Source organism: Sorex araneus, chromosome 3 (genome assembly GCF_027595985.1).
Source record: "Sorex araneus isolate mSorAra2 chromosome 3, mSorAra2.pri, whole genome shotgun sequence".
NCBI lineage: Eukaryota > Metazoa > Chordata > Mammalia > Eulipotyphla > Soricidae > Sorex > Sorex araneus.
This window is the reverse complement of record NC_073304.1, coordinates 44,775,965-44,799,105: the sequence shown is the minus strand read 5'-3', so window position 1 is coordinate 44,799,105 and position 23,141 is coordinate 44,775,965. Positions and strand designations below refer to the sequence as shown.

General features: G+C 41.1%; 1 protein-coding gene across 1 annotated transcript in view; it reads right to left on the bottom strand.

The window, feature by feature from the left end:
* Positions 1-5,634: 5,634 nt before the first annotated feature.
* Positions 5,635-23,141, bottom strand: part of DLGAP5 (DLG associated protein 5) — a 43,895-nt gene continuing 26,388 nt past the window's right edge. Inside the window, exons 13-17 of the mRNA XM_055132075.1 lie at positions 22,104-22,193; positions 11,076-11,295; positions 9,252-9,383; positions 8,195-8,241; positions 5,635-5,775 (exon numbers count right to left, since the gene is read on the bottom strand). Of these exons, the coding sequence (XP_054988050.1) occupies positions 5,635-5,775; positions 8,195-8,241; positions 9,252-9,383; positions 11,076-11,295; positions 22,104-22,193 (630 nt within the window). The remainder of the gene's footprint in view (positions 5,776-8,194; positions 8,242-9,251; positions 9,384-11,075; positions 11,296-22,103; positions 22,194-23,141) is intronic.

Below are 23,141 nucleotides of genomic sequence, written 5' to 3'. Positions count from 1 at the left end.
TACCCCACTATTTTCAAGCCAGTATTTGATACCAACAAGAAATTATATCATTGTAGGTTTCCTTTTTTTTTCTTTTAATAAAATATCCGAATTCATGGAGCAGAAAAGTAGCTTTATATACAAAATTGACTTCCAAATCTTGAGTTCTCTTGGCTAGCTTAATTTTTCTACCTCTGCGCTCCTTCCCCTTTTCATTTTTATCATGACAAGGGGGTGTCACACTGGTGTGAAGCTTGCATGTGTTCCCCTGGGGAGCACACCTGGCCTCAGTCTTTTTTTTTCCCTTTTAAATAAGTTTTATTTGATCAGTGAGATAGTTACAAACTTGCATGATTATACTTCAGTCATACAATGCTCAAGCACCCATCCTTCCACCAGTGCACATTTTCCGACACCATTGTTTCCAGTGTCCTTCCTGCCACCCCCACCCCATCCCACTCCCTGCCTCTGTGGCAGGTACAATCCTTCTTACTCTATTTCTAATTTGGGGCACTACCATTTGCAATATAGATACTAAGAGGTCATCATGTTTGGTCCTTATCCCGGGCAATCTCTTACTTAGTGGTTCCTTCTCCATCCCAACTGCCTTTTCTCCCAGTATGTGGACCCAGCTTCCTAACCTGGTGTGATCCTCCTGGCCCTTATCTTTACTGTCCTTAGGTGTTAGTCTCATATTATGCTACTTCATATTCCACGAATAGTGCAGCCATCCTATGACTGTTCCGCTCTAATTTCACTTAGCATGATACTCTCCATGACCATCCATTTATATACAAATTTCATCTCTTCTAACAGCTGCACAGTATTACATTGTGTAGATGTACCAGAATTTCCTTAACCAGTCATCTGTTCTTGGGCACTTGTGTTTTTTCCATATTCTGGCTATTGTGAACAGTGCTGCAATAAACATACAAGTGCAGATGTCATTTCTACTGTTTTTTTTTTTTTTCATTTCCAGAATATATTCCCAGGAGTGGTATTGCTGGGTCATATGGAAGCTCAATTTATATTTTTTGGAGGAATATTCATATTGTTTCCCAAAAAGACTGGACCAGTTGACATTCCCACCAACAATGAATGATAGTCCCTTTCTCCTGGCATCCACACCAGCACTGAACGTTCTTGTTCTTTTTGATGTGTGTCAGTTTCTATGGTGTAAGATACCTTATTGTTGTTCTGATTTGCATCTCCCAATGATTAGCTATGTGGAGCATTTTTTCATGTGCCTTTTGGCTATTTGAATTTCTTTTTTGAGGAAGCTTCTGTTCACTTCTCCCCATTTTTTGATGGGGTTGGTAAGTGCTCAGTCTTGAGTTGAAGTGCTTCTCAGGGTCACACATGCTTTAGCTGTGTTCGCACATATCTGGCTGCTATACACAGGAGACCACCCCTGTGGTGCCAGAAGCAGAGTGGTGAGGAGCATGTCAGCACTGGGGAATGAGTGCACACCTTACAGTGGAACCTGGCCTCTTAGCCAGAGCCCTTCACTGGCCCTCCGGCAGCAGAATGAGCCAGGGCTTTGAAGGCACTGATTTCCAGTTACTTATACTTCATTTCAGGCACACAGTGTTCCAACACCAACCCCACCACCAGTGCCCCCAGGTTCTATTATCTTCTACCCTGTCTCCTTGACAATCACATTTTTTTTTTTTTGGTTGCTGTAGTTTGGATAGCATGCTTACCTTGTTGGTTCTGCGGCTCAGATATATACATATACCATACCTCCATTCCACCGTGTGCTTGAGGCCGCTAACCCCTGCCCATTACCTCCTGCCAACCTCTCCTTACTCCTTCCCTTGATTGCTTTCTTTCCCTCGCCCTCCTCATTTCTACAATCTAAGGACCTAGGCAATGTAGGTATCCCCAACTGATACCTTGCATTCCCTCATCCCGTTATTCTATACACAGTAGATAAGTGAAATCATACAGTATTTGTCCTTCTTCTGACTCATTCACTTAACATGATATACCCTACTTCCAAGTTGGCACAAACTGCATGATTTCATCATTCCTTGCAGCAGCATGGTATTCCATTATGTGTACATATGTATATATATATACATATATACATATATATATACACATACGTACATACATACATATACATGTATATATACACATATATACACACCATTGTGTGTATGAGTGGATATAGTCATTATCCACTCATCTGTTGCTGAATACCTTGTTCACAGGACTTTCTGCCTCTCTTTACAAATAGCAAGCCAACAATAAATAAACATTTCACATTTGATTTTAGCCAAAAGACTGAGAAGCAATTGAATGAACATTTCAAAACTAGGATGACACCTTTTCATTTCACAAAAGACCAAAACATGACTATCGTTTCTACAATATACTTCACAAAATAGTTAAAAACACTATCACAGGTTGGAATCCCCAAGGAGATGTGAATATAAAAAAATTTAAACAAGTGCTCTTATAATAAACAGTTGTGGGGAGAAGTTATAGGGTTGGGCCGAGGGAGTTGAACATTAATGCCTCAGCCCACTCCACCAGGTTCTGAAGCTGGAATGATCTGTTAAAATAGCTGAGAAGAAGCTAGGTCCTTAGTACCTCACATCAGTGCATACCAGCCATCTGGGAGAATGTGGGACTGGCTGAAGGAGCTCTCTCCAGCTGAGAGGGTAACACAGGAGGGCTGCCAGCAACTGAAATAGCCTGTTTCTTTGGTACATCTACACAATGGAATACTATGCAGCTGTTTGGAAAGATGAAGTCATGAAATTTGCTTATAAGTGGATGGCCATGGAGAGTATCATGCTACATGAAATGAGTCAGAGAGGGACAGAATGACTGCACTCATTTGTGAAATATAAAATGAGACTGACACCCAAGGGCAGTAGAGACAGGGACAGGAGTATTGTTCCATGGTTGGTAGCCTGCCTTATGAGCTGGGGAAGAAGGCAGCTAGAGAAAGGATCACTAAGTCAATGATGGCTGGAGGGATAGTTCGGGATGGGATATATGTGCTGAGAGTAGATAAAGGACCAAACGTGATAGCCTCTCAGTATCTGTATTGCAAACCATAATGCCCCAAAGTAGAGAGAGAGTATGGGGGAAATTGCCATAGAGGCAGGGGAGGGGTGGGATGGGATGGAAGGGATACTGGGGACATTGGTGATGGAAAATGTGCACTGGTGGAGGGATGGGTGTTCGATCATTGTATGACTGAAATGCAAACATGAAAGCTTTGCAACTATCTCACTATCTCATAGTGATTCAATGGAAAGAAGGAAAGAAGGAAGGAAAGACAGAAAGATGGAAAGAAAATAAAGACAGGAAGGAAGGAAGGAAGGAAGGAAGGAAGGAAGGAAGGAAGGAAGGAAGGAAGGAAGGAAGGAAGGAAGGAAGGAAGGAAGGAAGGAAGGAAGGAAGGAAGGAAGGAAGGAAGGAAGGAAGGAAGGAAGGAAAAATGGCCTGTTTCAAACTTATAAATTCCTATCCTAACACTCAGGCTTTGTACTCTAGCTATGAATAAGTGAAAGAACTAAGCTTTGGAGAAAAGAGGGGAACTTGGTTTACATAAAACTACTCACATTCTCTGGTTCCTTTGTAAAATAAGCACCATGACCATTGGATAACTATTGTTTACAGAAGGATTTTTCATATGGCAGGTCTTCAATACACAGAAATTTCCAGTTTATTTTGAAAATTCCCCTTTAATCTTAGAAATGTTCTTTCCAAGTGAAAGAAGTTTGCTTTTGTAGTGTCTTCAAAGATTTTCCTGGGGTTAGAGTGACAGCACAGTATGTAGGGTGCTTGTTTTGCATGTGCCCGATCCGGGTATGATCCCTAGCATCCCCTGAGCATTGCCAGGAGGGATTCCTGAGTGCAAAGCCGGGAGTAACCCCAGAACACCACCGAATGTAGACCAAAAGACAATAAAACAAACAAAAAAATATTCTCCCAATATCATGTAATGCTAGGGTCCAAAAGACTAAAAACACTAGTTGTAAGGGACAACTTGGATTGTAGAGCCTAAGCACAGCCATGTGACCCCCAAACAAATGAGAAATCTAAGAAAACCCCAACCCCAACAAACAAACACACCCTCCTCCCCATCCCAGCCAAGAAACCCAAGAAACCCAAAAAAATCCCACTCATATTTTGGGAAAACTAGGTATTCTGAGAACATTCTTCTAGGCCAGCATAAGCCTCTTCACATAAGCCTCTTTGCAGGCTCAAGTGGACTTAAACCTTTGCTTCTACAATGTTAACACACCTTTCTCTGACAACAAAAGTGAATGTGTTTTGTCTTTGATAATTCCAAATTTTAGGGGCTATCCATAAGGTCACTGTTTGATGGATAATTTTGTGAGAAATACACAGATCTAATTATGAGCTTTGGTTGCTAGTCTGCTCAGAGCCATTACTCTGACGGCTCCATCTTAAACAATGTGGTCAGTACAAGTTTTATGAAAGAAAATCATTCAGGGACGAGGAGATAGCTTGAAGGTCCTGTGTTTGATCCCTGGACTGCATGCCCTCTCCATGCCAACACCACTGACCCCACCAGCACCGCATCACCTAGCCCAAGCACCAAACTACAGGTATTAGAAGAAGCAGTTCCTGGGGCCCCAAGTATCACTGGGGAGACCCCTATTAAGAAACACAAACTTAGGGCCAGAGGATAGTACAGTGGGTAGGGCACTTGCCTTGTATGATGACAGGATCTATCCCTGGCATCCCCCACTTGGTTCCCTAAATTCTGCCAGGAATGATCCTTGAGCACAGAGCCAGAATAAACCCTGACCACTGCCAGGTATGGCCCAAATTCCCCGCTGCCAAAAAGGAAAAACCAAAAAACTGAAAACTATCTCAGCACAGCAAGTACTGATATGATCCTCTTCAAGAGAAAAAGGCATTTCCTCTGAAGGCTGAAAGTCAAGGGGAAAATAGAAAAAAAAAAAAAAAACACAAAAAACCTAGAATTTAATGGGAATCTCTTAATATTTAACTATTCAATATCGCAGCATGTAAACTCACTCCAGAATCCAGGAAGCTGAAAAAGAAACTGTATGTTCTTACATAGACAATAGTCAATAGTCAATGTTAGATGTGTAGATCAATACATCTAAGAATTCAAATTAAGAATACAGTATAAGGGGGCTGGAGTGATAGCACAGTGGATAAGGAGTTTGCCTTGCTCACGGCTGACCAGGGTTCGATTCCTAGCATGCCATACGGTCTCCTGAGCACTGCCAGGGGTGGTTCCGGAGTGCAGAGCCGGTGTGACCCAAAAAGAAAAAAAGAATACAGTATAAAAGGATCCAAATATTCTACCAACATTTAATATATTCTGATTAAACCAAAGATGGTTTATAAGCTCTCATATGTTACTTAGCATTAACTTTACACGTTTAAATAAGCTATAAGGCATACTACATATTTTATTCTGCACGGTTAAAGTATAAAATGTCTCCACTTCCATGAAACAGCACCACATCCAAAACATGAATGAACAATGTCTATGAAAGGACAAGATGACCTATAGAACTGGACAGAAAAGATACAAAAGTACACATGTCATTCAGCTTGTCAGTAACCTAAGAATATATTACAGCATTAATAAAACAAAGCAAAATGTTGGAACTTATTATTTTTTTTAATTTAAGACTCTTCTGACTGTTCTCCAGTGAGGGGCCTCAAAGGTGAGAAGGTGATCAGGTTGCCACCAAAGGAAACGTATCTGGACTCTCTCTGGTGCCTCTTCTCCACAGGAGCGAATGGATTACCACAGCTGAGACGTGGCTAGAAACACATTCAGAGACAAATGTCATTAAAACCAACACCCAGACTTTTGCCAGTTAAATCTTCAACATTGCAAGTTCACAGGGGGAAAACCTAGTAACGGAATCATTTTTCCTACAGAAAAACAAAATTATTATGGTTCTACTACATGACCGCAGATGTCATTTTGTTTATTTTTTTTTTATTGAGAAGGCAAATTAGTAATGCACCCTTAAAAATGTTTAATGATATGTAATTTCCACAGCTTATGGAAGATGAATAAAATTGAGACCATGTCTAAAGTAACTCGTGCAGACTCTAATGGCTAAGTCACCTAGTGGCATATGATAGGCCTATCGCAAGAGGGTCCTGCTGGGACCCTTCTGTTTCCCCCTCAGATCCTACTTCAGGTTCAAATAATGCCACAGCAAGTAATTATTTGGTAGATCAACTCCACCCTCCACTTCCCCCAAATACCCCAGGGCCAGGGAGATAGCTCAATGGTAGAATACATGCCCAGTATGCGCAGGCCCCTGAGCCCTGCCAGGGGTAGTGTGCAAGGCAAGTGGCATGCAAGGCAAGCACCCTGGCCTCTTGATTCATATCTGAAGTCTGACGTAGATCGTCAGAACCAATCATACAGAATTCAAATCTGGGAACAGACTGATCAGGTTTATAGAAATTGCTCAAAGTCCCTGACTTCAGCTCTTAGCCTAGAATTAAAGAAGGGAAAGACCAAGAAAGAACAGAAGGTGGGTCTCTGTAATGTGCTTCATTCTGCTCTGGGACACAGGGCAGCCTGGCAGCTGGAAGGCAAAGGAGGAACCTTTAAAAGATAATGAAATAGGACCAGAGCCGTAGTACAGCAGATAGGGTGCTTTGCCTTGCAAGTATCTGACCTGGGTTCCATTCCTGGCACCCCATATGGTCACCTAGGCCCGCCAGGAGTGATCCCTGAATGCAGAGCCAGGAGCAAGGCCTGAGTACTGGCTAGGTGTGGCCCCCAAACTAAAAAACAGAAAGAAAGAGAATGACACCAAAGAAATAAAAGATGTCCTGCGGGTGCCAAATGTTCGTCAGGCTTCATGACCATGTCTTTACTTTAATGAACTTTTAATAGTCTGTGATCAAAGATTAGCAAACCCTGGCCATTTCCTGACCTATTTAGCGACTAGTTCTGGAAAATGCATGCCAGAACTGTTGACCTTGCTACATCTTAAGTACAGGGGGATGGCATTTGTCCTATACTTTATATCAATATAGTTGACCTGGATTCAATTCCTAGCACAATATATAGTTCCCCGAGCCTCACTAGGAGTTCTACTACCCCTACCCTCAATACTAATGCCTGCCGTATTATAAAGTCTATAAACATTAAATTTTGGTTAAATGAATAGCAACTAGATCTTAGAATTTAAAGGTAAAAAGATACAAGTTTTTTTTTTTTTTTTGGCAATTCAAAACACCATCAAACTTTTATTTCTTTGAACAAATAGCACAGAAGTGATGGAGAGTGAAAAATATATGGGGGTTTAAGCAATAACTGCTTAAAAGTGGTGTTGACATAAGTTTTCTTTTTCTTTTTTTTTTTTTTGGAACCCATCCCTTCACCAGTGCCCATTCTCCACCACCCGTAAACCCAGTGTCCCTCCCACCCTCCCCAATCCCATCTCCCCCCCACCCCACCCTGCCACTGTGGCAAGGCATTCCCTTCTGTTTTCTCTCTCTAATTAGCTGTTGTGGTTTGCAATAAAGGTGTTGAGTGGCCGCTGTGCTCAGTCTCTAGCCCTCATTCAGCCCGCAACTCCCTTCCCCCACATGGCCTTCGACTACAATGTAGTTGGTGATCGCTTCTCTGAGTTGACCTTTCCCCGGAACGTGAGGCCAGCCTCGAAGCCATGGAGTCAACCTCCTGGTACTTATTTCTACAGTTCTTGGGTGTTAGTCTCCCACTCTGTTATTCTATATACCATAGATGAGTGCAATCTTTCTATGTCTGTCTCTCTCTTTCTGACTCATTTCACTCAGCATGAAACTTTTCATGCCCATCCACTTGACTACAAAATTCTTGACCTCCTTTTTTCTAACAGCTGCATAGTATTCCATTGTATAGATGTACCAAAGTTTCCTCAACCAGTCATCCGTTCTGGGGCATTCGGGTTTTTTCCAGATTCTGGCTATTGTAAACAGTGCTGCGATGAACATACATGTGCAGATGTTGTTTCGATTGTACTTTTTTGCCTCTCTGGGATATATTCCCAGCAGTGGTATTGCTGGGTCAAATGGGAATTCAATAAAAAGATACAAGTTTTAAACTGTACAGAGATGAGTAATAATTCATTTTATAAAACAAATCTAGAACAAACTTTTCAGTTTAACAACTCACATCCTTCGGACCAGCTTAGAACATAAACTTTTCACATAAATCTGAAAAACTTACAGAATCAAGGTGGTATTCAGTAGTGATCCTTTCATTATCGAATGGTACTGAAAAACAATAGAATAATTTTTAACTTTTCAAAAGAATATTCTTAGTCAGTGTTGCTAGAAATGGATAAGCCTTGAAAAATAACTTTCATATAGCAAAGCCTAGAACAAAAATATAGACCATAGGATAATGTAACATCTAAAATGAAATCCTCACCCATAATTTCAGTATAAAGATAGTCTTCAGGGGCAGGAGCGATAGTGGGTAAGGCGCTTGCCTTGCATGCTGCCAACCTGGGTTCTATCCCTAGCACCTTGTATGGTCACCCAAACCCACCAAGAGTGATCCTTGAGCATAGATCCAAGAGAAAGCCCTGAACACTGCCAGATGTGGTCCCAGAACAAAACAAAACAACATAAAAAGCATCTTCAGGGGGGCTGGAGCAATCTTTCAGTGAGTAGGACACTTGCTTCATATATGGCCAGCACCATGTATGATCCCCAAGAATCTCTAGAAGTGATTCTGAGCACAGGGCCAACAGTATCATTGAGTGGCTAAAAATAAATTAAAAAAAGTAAAATAAAACAAAACAAACTTGGCTCCTCAGGGTCAAGGACACAGGTCAAGTGAGAGAACACAGCCTGGCATGTGCAGTCTGGAGGTCCATTTCAGCAGGGCCTGTTTCCCTTCCACACTGGCTGTGACCCTCACGGCCCGAGCACGTTTAGCCGGATCACTACCAGGGATCCCTTGGAGGTCAGTAATGCTGCCAAGGCTGGCCCTTCCTTATTAAAACCAATCATCCAGTACAATATAAGCCTTGATTTATTTAGCAGAGCTTTTATTTTTCTTTTACTATATTAAAAAGACCTCACCTAGGCTGGAGATAGTATAAGGATTAAGGCAATTGCCTTGCATGAAGATGACCTGGTTCAGTTCCTGGCACTACATATGATCCCCTGAGCACTGCAGGGGTCAGTCCTGAGCACAGAGCCAGAAATATCCCCTGAGCACCACTGGGTGTTGACCCCACCCCAACTCCACCCCACAGTAAAATTAAAGACCTCACCTGGATGAGAAATTGCTGATGGTGTCATTTGTCTTGGAAGGTCAACTTCAGTCCTGCCCTCAGACACAACTTTGCTGGTAGACTTCGGTGTTTTAATTTTTTGAGAAAAAGGTTCAGAAGAGATAGAAAGCCCTAGAAGATTATGAAACTTCAATATTCAAAACTTCTTTCATTTGTTTTTCATCAGAACTAGAAAAACAGGGCAAATTCTTTCTTTTCCTACTAACTAGCCTCATTCTCCTGTAAAATAATATTAGTTAAAAACCATATGTCTGGGAGGCTGGAGCAATAGCACAGAGGGTAGGGTGTTTGCCTTGCACATGGCCAACCCAGGTTCAATTCCCAACATCCCATAGGTCCCCAAGCACTGCCAGAAGTAATTCCTGAGTGCAGAGCCAGGAGTAACCCCTGAGCATCACTGGGTATGACCCAAAAAGCTAAAAAAACAAAAACAAAAACAAAAAACCAACCCATATGTCTGGGACTTTCAGTTAAAGACTATACATAGGAAAGATACACATGAAACTCTGCTCTCTCTCCATTGCTGACTGCTCTACCAGTAACAAATCATATTAAAAGGTAGACTGATACAAAGGCAAAGGTGGCTAAGCAGAAGCCCCTATAACAGAAAATTATCTATATCAGAAAATCACCTACATTTCAATCTGGATCAAGTCTTTTTTTCTAACGTCTATGAAAAATTGTCAATTGAAAAAAAAAATACGAGTTACAAAATTCTAACAATGGTTTCCCGACGTATTAAAAAGGGGGTATGTGGTGCATATGCTATCCAAGTCAATGAGCTGCTTGTGCCCACATGTTGCTGGCAAGTGCATGTGGTATCGAGCACATGTGTCACTGCATCTCCCCTCTTGAGACGTATACTTTCACACTTTATATCTAATGCTGGGATGCATACTGGGTTCCTTCTCAACTCTGGAGAAGCTCACATTCTCTCTTGGTATATTAAGTCTCTCTCTCTCCCTCCCCACCTTCCCTTCCTTAGAATTTCCAAGTAAAATCATCATACTTTTTTTTATAAAGGGGGGGTGAGGTGTTGCTGAATATTTAATTAACTCTTTTTTATTTTTTAAATTTGGGGACCACACCCATCAGTGCTCAGGGATCATACTAGGCAGGGCTCAAAGCACCACATAGAGTGCTGGGGATTGAATCTGGGTTGGCCCCGTGCAAGACAAGTGTCCTACCAGTTATGCTATCTCTCTCTGAGTATTTTAAAGTTAGAGAATTTACTGAATTTAAAAGGAGCTGAGCAGAATTTTTAATATAAGTGAAAACAAAACAAAAAACACCACAGCTTCCCTAAGTTTCACATCTGGAGAGGTGAGGTAGTTTGATGGCTGATTTCTTTGAGTCTTTTCATTCTTGCAATGGCAGGATTTCAATCCAGGGCCTCACAAAGGCGCTTGACCACCGAGTCATATCTGGGCCCTGTGATTCTTCCTTTGCTTCTAATTAAACTTCTAACTAACCTAAAGGAAAACCACCTAACTTCTTATTCTTCCGTGAATAAGGTTAAGACCCTTAAACCCCTGGAATCCTAAGGCCTATCTCACATTGCAGAGTAGCTATAACATGTAGAATCTCTAAGGACATAAAAAATAATTCTAGAAGCTCGATCTCACAAGGCAATCGCATCAAACTTAGCAAAATGCAACCTGTATATGTGAGTGAGCATGTGTACTTAATTTCCAGGAGCCAGAGAAAGCTTACATCTCTCCTCGTGAAAACACTTTTCCACCACTTATATACGCTCATCAAACCCAAACAGTTCTCTTAAGTAATGTCAGCAGAGAAACTGACCTGAGAATGATTTAACAGGACTTTCCACTCTGAAAAACCCAGCATCAAACACTATTTTATCCACTTCCTTTGGCATTACAGAGTTTGCCATCTCAGCTTGGTTTTCCTGCTTAATTTTCTCTCTCATGGCATTTTTTATGGCAGCTAGGCGATTTCTAGCTGCAATTCTTGCACTGTCGTCCTTTTTGGGTTGACTTGCTATACTTGAGACAACTTTCTTCTGCAAAGAGAAATTATGACATTTATGAAAGTTACTTATTACTAAGAAAAACATAAAAAGCACACATGAAATGTATGTAGACACAAAATATATACGAGATACTTGTCCAGCTCCTAATCTGCAAGAAAAATGCTTGTGGTAAAAGTGTAAAGGACAAAGTAAGTTCCTGCCCTCAAAAGAACTCATAGCTTCACAATTAAAAAGCAAGTTATGGGCTACTTATTATAAGGACAAATGTCATGCTAGAGATAAACTCAGAGGGGTAGGAGAACACAAAGATAACACTTAAGTCAGTCTTCAGAGGCATCAAGAAATGTTTATAGGAAGCAGGACCTGAGCTGAAATCATGTGTGCATTGGGGCTGGAGTTGGAGTAGAGTGGATTGGGTCTTTGACTTGCATTTGTGGACCCGGGTTTGATCCCTGGCATCCCATACGGTCCCTGGTCCCCCAAGAATTGCAAGGAGTAATTCCTGAGTGCAGAGCCAGGAGTAACCCGTGGGCATCACAGGAAGGAAGGAAGGAAGGAAGGAAGGAAGGAAGGAAGGAAGGAAGGAAGGAAGGAAGGAAGGAAGGAAGGAAGGAAGGAAGGAAGGATGAAAGAAAGGAAGGAAGGATGAAAGAAAGGAAGGAAGGATGAAAGAAAGGGAGGAAGGGAGGGAGGAAGGGAGGGAGGGACGGATGGAGGGAGGAAATAACGAAAAAGAAATCATGTAGGCTGAACAGATGGGTTGAGGAAAGTAGAGCTGGGTAGAGACAAGAGCATGTTTGCCAGCCCACAGGGAAAGAAGGCTCAGAGGAGTTAGTAAGAACAAGTCATAGCTTGTTAAACGGAATTATAAAACCCCTTACCTCTAATGATCTTAAAGTGCTACCCTTATACAGAGTATAAAGCTTAAAGATCTTGATGATTTTTAATCAGGAGATTAATATCATTGGATCTATGTTTTGGAAAGGTAATTCTGGCAAAAGCCTGGGGAATGAACTGGTCATAAGTAGTTAGAAAGGGGACCAAAGCACTAATACTGGCAACAGATGATGCTAATTAAGAAAAGAGGGCACCAGAGCCACAGTACAGTGGGTAGGGTGTTTGCCTTGCATGAGGAGGACCCAGGTTCAATCCTCAGATCCCATATCGTCCCACGATCACCACCAGGAGTAATTCCTGAGTGCAGAGGTAGGAAAACCCCTGAGCATTGCCAGGTGTGACAAAAAAAATTAAAAAAATAAAATTAAATAAATAAGAGGAGAGAAGTGAACAGAGATAATTAAGAGATAGAATTAAGAGGACCTTGTAATCTATTAGATGTATATGGGGTAGAGATGGTGTTAGAAAGGGTAGAACCAGGGGCTTGAGTAAAGCAGGTAAGGCACTTGTCTTGTGTGCGGCTAAACTGGATTTGATCCCTGGCATCCCCTATGTTCCCCTGTGCCCTGCCAGTGGACTCCTGAGTACCATAACTGCTGAGCACTGCCTGGTGTTGCTCAAAAACCAAAAAAAGAAAGAACCAAAGAAAACAGTTTCTATCACAGACATCTGAGGGAACATTGGTGTGTAAAAATGATGGTTTCAGTTTGGGATATATTGATTTTAAGGGATAGTGAGTCAGGATATATGGGACTGAGCAGTGTGGTTTGAAGTGCAGATTTGGGAATCATTGCAGGTTAAGACTGCACGGGAAGATGGAAGGAAAGAGGAGAACTGAGAGACGAATTCTGAACATTCTGAACAGCTAAAGAATAAATAGAAAAGTAAACTTGAAAACGTGCCAAAGATAAAGGCATGGAGATAGGAAGAAAATTGGTAGAATACAATATCAAGAAAAAGAACTAGATTCCACTTAATACTGCAGTGAATTAGATCTTATAATTAAGTCCTTAATTAGTTTCGACAACTGGTGGATCAGATCTTTAGTGGTCACAGTTTCACAGGCATAGCGAGGAATGAGGCTGTGCTGCAATGAGTTGGAAAAAAACAAATAAAACCATAGAATTTTGAAACCTTTTCAGAAAGCTTGAAACTTGGAATAAAAAAGATGGGAACAGGTGGTAACTAGATAGATAACTAGATAGATAACTAGAGCTGGAAGAGATTTTTTTAAAAATCCATTATTCATTTTACATATACAATGTTCTATATATTTAATCTATTTATTACATCACAGACATTTTCTTTTAAATAAGGACCTTTAAACATGTCTAAACACTGAATAGAAAAGAGCAATGATGATAGAAAACAAGGTTGAAGAAGTCAATGATTTGTCTCACTGGCTCTAGAATCTTAACAGTGGATGCTAAAATGAGGAGAGAGAGACACCTGGTGAGAAAGTGCAGAATTGCAAGGCTCTGATAAAAGGCTGATGCCATTGTGATATGAGCCACTGACATTGTTATGTTTCTAGAACAGTCCCATAAGCAATACCCACAGGAATTTCAAAACAATTAAGTAGTCTTCATTGTTTAGAACTGAAATTCAATTTTATCAATATCCTCAAGGTTTCTGTGACGCAACTTCATTAGTAAAACAAACATTACAAGGTTCTTTTAGTGCTCCAACATCTTAAACACCCAAGCTAGGATTCATGGCAGTTTCTACTTAGATTACACAGCGCAACAAAGTACAACCCTCTGGCTATAGTCTGGAATAATCACAGCTACTTTCCTAAAAAGAAAAACAAGCAGTGTGCATGGTGGTTTGAGAAGTCTCCATCTGAATCAGAAACTTTGAATCCAAAACATTATCATATATATAAAAAACAAACTACAAAGAAGTTCATGAAAAAGCTGAGTGTGAGACCAAGCACTGCCAGGAGTGATTCCTAATACTGCCAGGTGTTGCCCCAAATGTGCCCCCCATGCCCCCCAAAAGAGTGGAATCTATCATGCTAGCCAAGCAAATTTACGAAGAAAATAACAAGGAGATTTTTATTGTAAAGAAGACAGATAATAGCAAAGAAGAGCCATTATTCCTCTTTCCATTAAAAAGTTATTTCACTAGGGCCAGAGCAATAGTACAGTGGGTAGGGCATTTGCCTTGCATGTGGCTGACCTGTACTCAGTCCCTGGCATCCTATACTGTTCCCTGCCAGGGGTGATCCCGAACTCAGAGCTGGAAATAAGCCTAAGCACTGCCGGGTGTGCCCCCAATCTGAAGAAAAATTTCACTTAAAAATGTACCACTTGAAACAAATATAAACAAATGGGACTACACTAAACTAAGAAGCTTCTTCACCTCAAAAGAAACAGTGACCAAAATACAGAAAGAGCCCACGGAATGGAAAAAATTATTTACCCAATCAATATCCATCAGATATCCTTAATATCCAGATAACCTTAATATCCAGGATATACAAGACACTGGTAGAACTTTACAAAAAAGACCCCATCCCCATCAAAAAATGGGGAGAAGAAATGAACAGAAACTTCCTCAAAAAAGAAATTCAGATGGCCAAAAGGCACATAAAAAAATGTTCCACATCGCTAATCATGAGGGAGACGCAAATCAAAACAATGAAGTATCATCTTACAGACAGAAACTGGCACACATCAAAAAGAACAAGAACAACCAGTGCTGGCGTGGATACAGGGAGAAAGAGACTCTCATTCATCATTGGTGGGAATGCCAACTGGTCCAGCCTTTTTGGGAAATAATATGAACATTCCTCCAAAAAATAGAAATTGAGCTCCCATATGACCCAGCAATACCACTCCTGGGAATATATCCTGGAGATGCAAAAAAAAAAAAAAAAAAAAAAAAAACCCACAGTAGAAATGACATCTGCACCTGTATATTTATTGTAGCACTGTTCGAAATAGTTAGAATTTGGAAAAAAAAACCTAGTGTCCGAGAACAGATGACTGGTTAAAGAAACTTTGGTACATCTACACAATGGAATACTATGTAGCTGTTAGAAAAGATGAAATCATAAAATTTGCTAAGTGGATGGACATGGAGAGTATCATAAGTGAAATTAGAAAGAGGGACAGACATAGAATGACTACAATCATTTGTGGAATATAAAATATCATAATATAAAACTAACACCAAGAACAGTAGAGTCAAGGGTTAGGAAGACTGCTCTACAGTTGGAAGCCAGCCTTTTGAGCTGGGGGAGAAAGGCAGGTGGGATAGAGAAGGGATCACTAAGTCAAATGATGATTGGGGACTGGAGCGATAGCACAGCAGGTAGGGCGTTTGCCTTGCACGCGGCTGACCCGGGTTCGAATCCCAGCATCCCATACGGTCCCCTGAGCACCGCCAGGAGTGATTCCTGAGTGAGGAGCCAGGAGTAACCCTTGTGCACTGCCGGGTGTGACCCAAAAAGAAAGAAAGGAAAAAAATATGGTTGGAATGATCGTTCTAGATGGGATGCGTGCACTAAAAGTAAAGGACCAAACATAATGGTCTCTCATTATCTGTATTGCAAATCATAATGCCCATAAGTAGAGAGTAAAAGGCACATTGTCTGCAGTAGAGGCAGGGGGAGAAGAGGAATACTGGGGACATTGGTGGTGGAGAATGTACACTGGTGGAGGTATGGGTGTTCGATCACTGTATGACTGAAACTCAAACATGAAAGAAAGCTTTGTAAGTGTAGCTCACGGTGATTCAATAAAAAAAAAAAAAGATGAACCACTCATCTGAACAATACAGAACTTTGAGGATAAGCAACAGCTCAGGAAATTCATAGCCTTGAAGCCAATTTTTCAAGTACTAAAAGCTCCTTTAAAGGACAGCAGAAACTTTCCATCATGTGGCACCGAGTATGGCACCCATTCATGGTGCATATGGTTGTCCTCACTAGATGAAGAAAGGTTAGTAACAGAGCAATTCATCATCACAAATTGACTTTTATTGATTTGCTTTCTAATAATTCTATTTGCCATTCTTTTAATAAAAGTTTTTTTGAACCAAGTAATATGAAATGAATTTGTTATATGCCTGCCAAGGGATGAAGGGGAAGAAGTCTCATTTATGACAAGGAGGATATAATGATTACCTCAATCAAGGTCATGCACAAAATAAAATTTAATATGTTTTAGATGCCAGAGTTTAAGAGTTAGTTATGAGAATAGGCAGTGTACTATATTGTATTAAATGATTTGAATTTCCTTATTTATATAGGTTAAAATTATACAGCAGCTAGGGGAAAAGGCAGCTCAGATAGAGAAGGGAACACTAAGTAGAGGATGTCGGGTTGGAAGATGCAAGCTGAAAAAAGACCATAGACCAAACATGATGGCCACTCAATACCTCTATTGCAAACTACAAAACCCAAAAGGAGAGAGAACAAAGGGGAATGCCCTGCCGCAGAGACAGGGTGGGGTGGTGGGGGATGGGGTGGGGGTGGTGAGAGGGATACTGGGATCATTGGTAGAGGTGAATGGGCACCGGTGGAGGGATGGGTAAACGATCACTGTATGAGTAAAACGCAAACACAAAAGTTCATAAGTTTGTAACTGTACATCACAGTGATTCTCTAATAAAAAATTAAAAAAAAAAAAAAAGAAATGTGAGAAGCCTGTAGGGAATTGTCTATCAATGAAATGTTGTTTGATTTGTACACAAGACTCAGCTACATATATTCAGGGATATATTTTAGGCATTGCCAAATTTCCTAGGTAATAGTGTTTTCTAGTAATAAAGTTATTCTTTTAGATTATATAAATATCATTAATGCATAAGTATATAACTAGAATTATATGAATTTTTTTGTAACTGATAATCTTTGTCAATATAAAATGTGGAATTGAGGGGCTGGAGCCATAGCACAGTGGGTAGGGCGTTTGCCTTGCACGCGGCCGACCTGGGTTTGAATCCCAGCATCCCATATGGTCCCCTGAGCACCGCCAGGAGTAATTCCTGAGTGCATGAGCCAGGAGTAACCCCTGTGCATCGCCAGGTGCGACCCAAAAACAAAAAACAAAACCAAAAAAAAAATGTGGAATTGATGAAGTATCAATGACAATCCCATTACTACTATAACTACATTCTGCCTATCAGCTAGATTCCATATATTCATCTTTGTATTCATACACATTATCTACCTATCTAACATCTATTAATTATAGTATACTATTTTTAAAATCATGCTCATTAAAATTTTACTGTTTTATATAATACCTGCAGATTAAAGATGGATCTTAGTTCTTTAAATGGGTAATGTAAAAATTTCATCCTATGGAAAAAAAGGCATAAGATACCCTTAATAGGAACTAATTAATGTCCTGAAATTGAAGAATATTGTTTATTTTAATAAACCATATGGTATGAAAAATATTGGAAAACATCTGTAGGACATCAGAAGAATAAATTTTTTAAAAAATGGATTACAGTAGGTTGTTCCTCAAATTAAGAATACTTCTACATAACATTTCTTTTTTCTGTTTTGGTCATTTTAGATTGATTCTAATTAAAATATAAAGGTAGTGCAAGACTTCAGGCAATTTATTCTTGTGAGGGTATGGAATGTGCAGTGAAGTTATCGGTATACTGTGATAGTTCAGAATTACTTTTTATGTGATCATTGTCCTGTATAAGTTGATATATGCGTTTACTCCTAATTATCTCTATTTTATATACAATTTCTGTTAAAAGGATGATTCAATATAATCTATTAAATTTAATAATTCACTACAAAAAATCATATAGCAATTAATCACTACAAACTGACTTGATTTATCTTCTAATAATTCTATTTGCCATTTTTTTAAGATTTGTTGGAGCAAGCAATATGAAATAAATTTGTTATGTGCCTGGCAAGAGGGCAGGGAAAGGTATGGCAGGGCCCCCTAGGACACTGGTAGTGGGACCACTGTTGCACCACTGTATGCCTGGAACAATTCTATTATGAACAGCTTTGTAAATCAGGGTGTCTTAATTAAAAAGAAATATATTTTTAAATGTACCACACAGGGGCTGGAGAGATGGTACAGCAGGTAAAGCTGTACCTTGCATGTGACTTAGCCAGGTTAGATCCGTGGCATCTCACATGGTCCCCCAAGCACTGCCAGGAGTGGTCTCTGAGCACAGAGACAGGAATAAGCCCTGATCACTGCTGGTGTGGCCCCCAAACAAAACCAGATCATACAGAAAAGTATAGAAACATGAATTCTGGAATGAGAAAGTCTGGCTTGAAGTCAGCTCTCTGTTGGGCCATGATTTAATGTATTGGGTGCCCTGGATTCCTCAACTGTAAAACAGAAATAATAGTTCAAACATTGCTAAAAAATAAGGGGTTAAGATGATAGCTCAAGGGGTAAATAGAGAACTGTTTAGCCTGCTGAGGCCCTAAATTAATTCCTGGCACTGCGGGCACAATCCTAGCACCACCAGGAGTGGCCTATGTGGGGAAAACAAAACTTCAAACAAAGCGGGAGGGGTAGCTGCAGCGAAAGACAGTGGGCAGGACACCTGCTTGCTTGCACAAGGCCAACTCAGGTTCAATCCCCCAAATCCCATACAGTCCCTTAAAGCCCACCAGAAATGAAAAACTAAACAAAAACAGGAAAAAACAAAGGGCAGGGGGAAAGATGACAACACTTCACAGGACTGTTGTGAAGATTAATATAGTCATACATGCAGGGTATGTGGAATATGGCACATGCTAAGCATAATATAGATTATTTGCTTCTACTACTACAATGACATGCATAGACACAGTTTAAAGAATAAAGCAAACCTGCATGGGGTGGGGGTGGGGGGAAGGGTACCTGCAGGGTGAGTGCATAAGCAGCCTGATGGTGACTTCAGGCTTCCTGATACCCCAAAATTGCCACTGTGCCTCTAGCCAGACCCCAACAACTTGGGACTAAGTTTCTCAAGAAATTAAATGGCTAAAAGTTAGGTATATGGGAGCCATACCCACAAACCACCTCCAGCTCAGCTATACAAGCTCATTTATTGGCCTTGCTTCAGAGACCCATAAATAAATCTCAAAAGAAATCAAAAGCAGGAATTAACCTCGGACTCATTCAAGGCTGAAAGGACCTGTGTAAATTGGAGGGGCTGAGGGCAGGGGTCAGCCTGGTGCCCGTCCAAACAGAGCCCCTGGCAGTTGCTTGCTCCCACAATCCAAAATCACTGCCGCAACTCTGGCTGGATTCCACCATCTTGGGACAGACCTCACAGAGATATAATCTGCTGAAAATTTGGTTATGCAGGTTTTGTGACTGTAATCTCCAGGCTTTTTTGGGGTCGGAATGGGCTACCACCTCCACTTCCCAATACTCCTGAAAGCACTGTCAGTCACCCCCACAAACCAAATTCAGTGCCATCATGTCAGCTCTTCTACTGGCCTTGCTTCAGAGACCCATAAATAAATCTCGAAAGAGATCAAAAGACCCAGGCAAAACCCAACACACTGGGGTAGGTCAGAGGGGGACTGGGTCAGCCTGGTGTCCATCTAAGCAGAGGCCTCAGCAGCCGCTTGTTTCCAGAATCACAGCTATGCATCTGATAGACTTGTCTCAGACAAACCTCACCAAGATATCATCTGCTGAAAATTCAGGTATGTGGATTTTGTGGCTGAAATCTCGCAGGCTTTCTTGGGGGTCGGGATGGGCTACCTCCCCCTACCTCCCTGTACTTCTGGAAGCCTCGGCAGTCACATCCACACCCCAAGCTGCCACCTAGTTAAAGAAACTACTTCAGCCTTACCTTCCCAATAAGAATACTGAACGCCCTGAATAAACACAATGACCTCTTAGTACTTGCATTGCAAACCATAATGCACAAAAGGAGAGAGGGAGGAGGGGTGCCTGCCATAGAGGAAAGCTGGCTGGGGTAAGCGGTGTTGAGGGATGGTGGGAGGGAAACTGTGGACACTGGTGGTGGGAAATGTACACTGGTGTTGGATCATTGTGTGATTGAAACCTAATCATACAGTCTATCTCACAGATATTCAATTAAATGATAATGAAAACACATGCAGGGGCCAGGGAGATAGTACAGTGGGAAGAGTACATGCCTTGCACATAGCTGACCCAGGTTAGATCCCTGGCATCCCATATGTATCATGAGCTTGCCAGGAATGATTCCTGAGCGCAGAGCTAGGAGTAACTCCTGAGAACCACTAGGTGTTCTAAAACTAAAAACCAAACAAAGCCAAAAAAAAAATATATATATATCCAAACAAGCACAGACCTACTATTTAGTAACTTAAAAGTCCTCTAGGGTTCAACTATGACTGAACTATTCAACCACAGTTCCTTACCTTCCTGAAAAAATAACCATCCTGAATTCTGTGTTGATCATTTCCTTATTCTTCCTTCAGAAGTAACCAGGACATTATAAATAATACACAAAACTTATGAAGCTGAATTAAAAGAAATGAGATAAAGTAGAAGTGTTGGATAACATTGGGTTGTCCTTGCTCCTCCCACAGGGAGCTTAGGTTTACTGAGTCATTCCCACAACAGTGCCCCTGAGGCACATCCAATTCCATCAAGCATTAATAATCCTATATTGTTTTTCTCTTTCCCTTATGTCATTTGCATGGCTTATTTAGCAATGTCCTTTTCTGTATAGACACAGGAAAACAGTTCATGCTATGCTTTTGTAATATGGGAGTTAATTGATTCCAAATAATATTTACTCCCAGGCATCCATCGTACTTACCTGACTCACACCTCAGTTGCCCTTACTTCCTAACACCCACAAAAGAAAGATCCCAACAAAGAGACTGGACAAGCTGTAAGCTACCCTGGCATCAGAAAGGGACAAGCTAAGCACAGTAAGAATAATAAGGGCATGCCATGGAACAAACTATCATGTCCCAAAAAGAAGTAACTGAATAAGGACCCTGTTGGGGTTAGGAAAGAGTAACCTGGTCAGAGGACTGTGGTCTGGAATATATAGCAAGATGTCACCAGGAAGAGCCAACCTTCAAGTTTAGTATATCTCTGTGTTCTTACAAAATGACTAGTAATATTATAAGAAGTAAATTCATTATGATTGTTTAAATGGATTACTAGCCGTGGAAAGGAGAAAGCAATACATCCTAGATGGAGTTCTGTCCTTGAGCGGATTACCTAGTAATCTAGAGTGCTGAACCCTCAAATGAGATCTTGTCCTCGAGTTTATCTCCTAGAACTTCCCCTGAAGGAGGGACTTTACATCTGTTTGTTGTTATACAATGTTCAACCCCACATGAAGGGGTACCCTTCATGATTTCTTTTTTTTTTTTCCCTTAAGTAAACAGATTTCATTTAGAGGTGTTTGAGGGAAGGAGGAAGGGATAAGTGGGAGAGAGAAGAGTAAGAGTAACGCACTCAAGAGAACGCGGGCTTCTCCAAGGGTGGAGAGAGCTCTATACACATCCTAGCACTGGAAACGAAAGCATGAAAGTACACATCTCAAGAGGGGAGATGCGGGCGACACATGTGCTTGGGCACCGCATGTGGTCACGTGGGCGCAAGCAGCACATGGGCTCGGGCAGCACATGTGCCCCTTCATGATTTCTATATAACTGTGCTGTAAGGGGAAAGAGGGGACTAGAAGACAAGGAATATATGAAGACTAGGAGGATGAGGATGAGGGAACTATGATGACTGAGTCTATGACCAAAACTATGACTATGATTGTGCTGTAAGGGAGAGATCAAACTACCCTGGGGAGGAGAGAGAAATTAACTACCAACGAGTGTGGGGCCCTATTTCTCCGTTCCCTGGTCTTTCCATTGCCGTGGGCTGGCCAGAGGAATGGCTCTCGGCCACTGAACATTCGAGTCCCTCGAATGCTCACACTTTTCTTTTGGAATCTCCCAGAAAAGTCTATATCAGAATTAGGTGTAAAACCCACAAACTTACCCGTAAGAGCTTTTTGCTTGTTTTATTGTTTTGCCATCCATTTTCCTCAAGTTTGGTCAGATTGTTGAATTTTTGTTTTACATCAACTATCTGTTAATAAGTAAAGCATACGTTTACCAGAGCAATGTTAATCATACTGAAATTACAAACTATTTAAGCCAGAGAGATAGTACAGCAGGTAGGGCACTTGCCTTGTACATGGCGACCCAGGTTCAACCCCTGACACATTTGGTCCCCCAAGCACACCAGAGGTGACCTCTGAGCAGGGCCAGGATTCAGTCCTGAGCACCAGTGGGTGTGGCCCCCAAACCAAAAAATAAATGAATACAATCTCTCATTTCCTTTTTTTAAAACTCCTTTTTCCCTCCCCCCAAGTTATCTACTCCCTTTCTAAAAAACATCAGTTGCTTTTAGGTTTTGTCAACTATGAAAAAAGTTTCTATAAACATTTTTTATACATGTATTTGGGGAAGGAGTGGGAGTTGGGGCCATACCTGGCTGGACTCAGGGATCATGACTGGTGGGCTCATGTACAGGGGACCAAGCTTGGGCCAGCTATGTGCCAGGCTTGTGCTATCATTCTAGTCTGTGTATACATGCTTTTATATGGCTAAGTTTTCAATTGAGGAAATATCAGGAAGCAGGAGAGTTTGCATGGATGAATAGAGTAAGCTTAATTTTGCAAGAAAGTGCCAAATAGTCTTCCAGTATGCGTGTGCCATTGTACGTTTTTACCACCAACTCCAGTTCTTGTTGCTCCACATACTCAACGGTATCTGATATTGTGCACTCTAAAATTCTGCCATTGTTAAGTGCATAGTGGTACTGCAGTGTCATTTTGTGTGTGTGTGTGTGTGTGTGTGTGTGTGTGTGTGTGGTTCCCTCAATGGTAGACTTGGTACATTCAATTGGAATCATATATTGTATCTGACTCATTAGTAAAAATACAAATTTTTCTGGGAGAGTGAATGTGACTTACTTATGGGCTTCTAAGTATAATGCCCGCCACACAGGAGAAATGCAACAACTGCTATATGG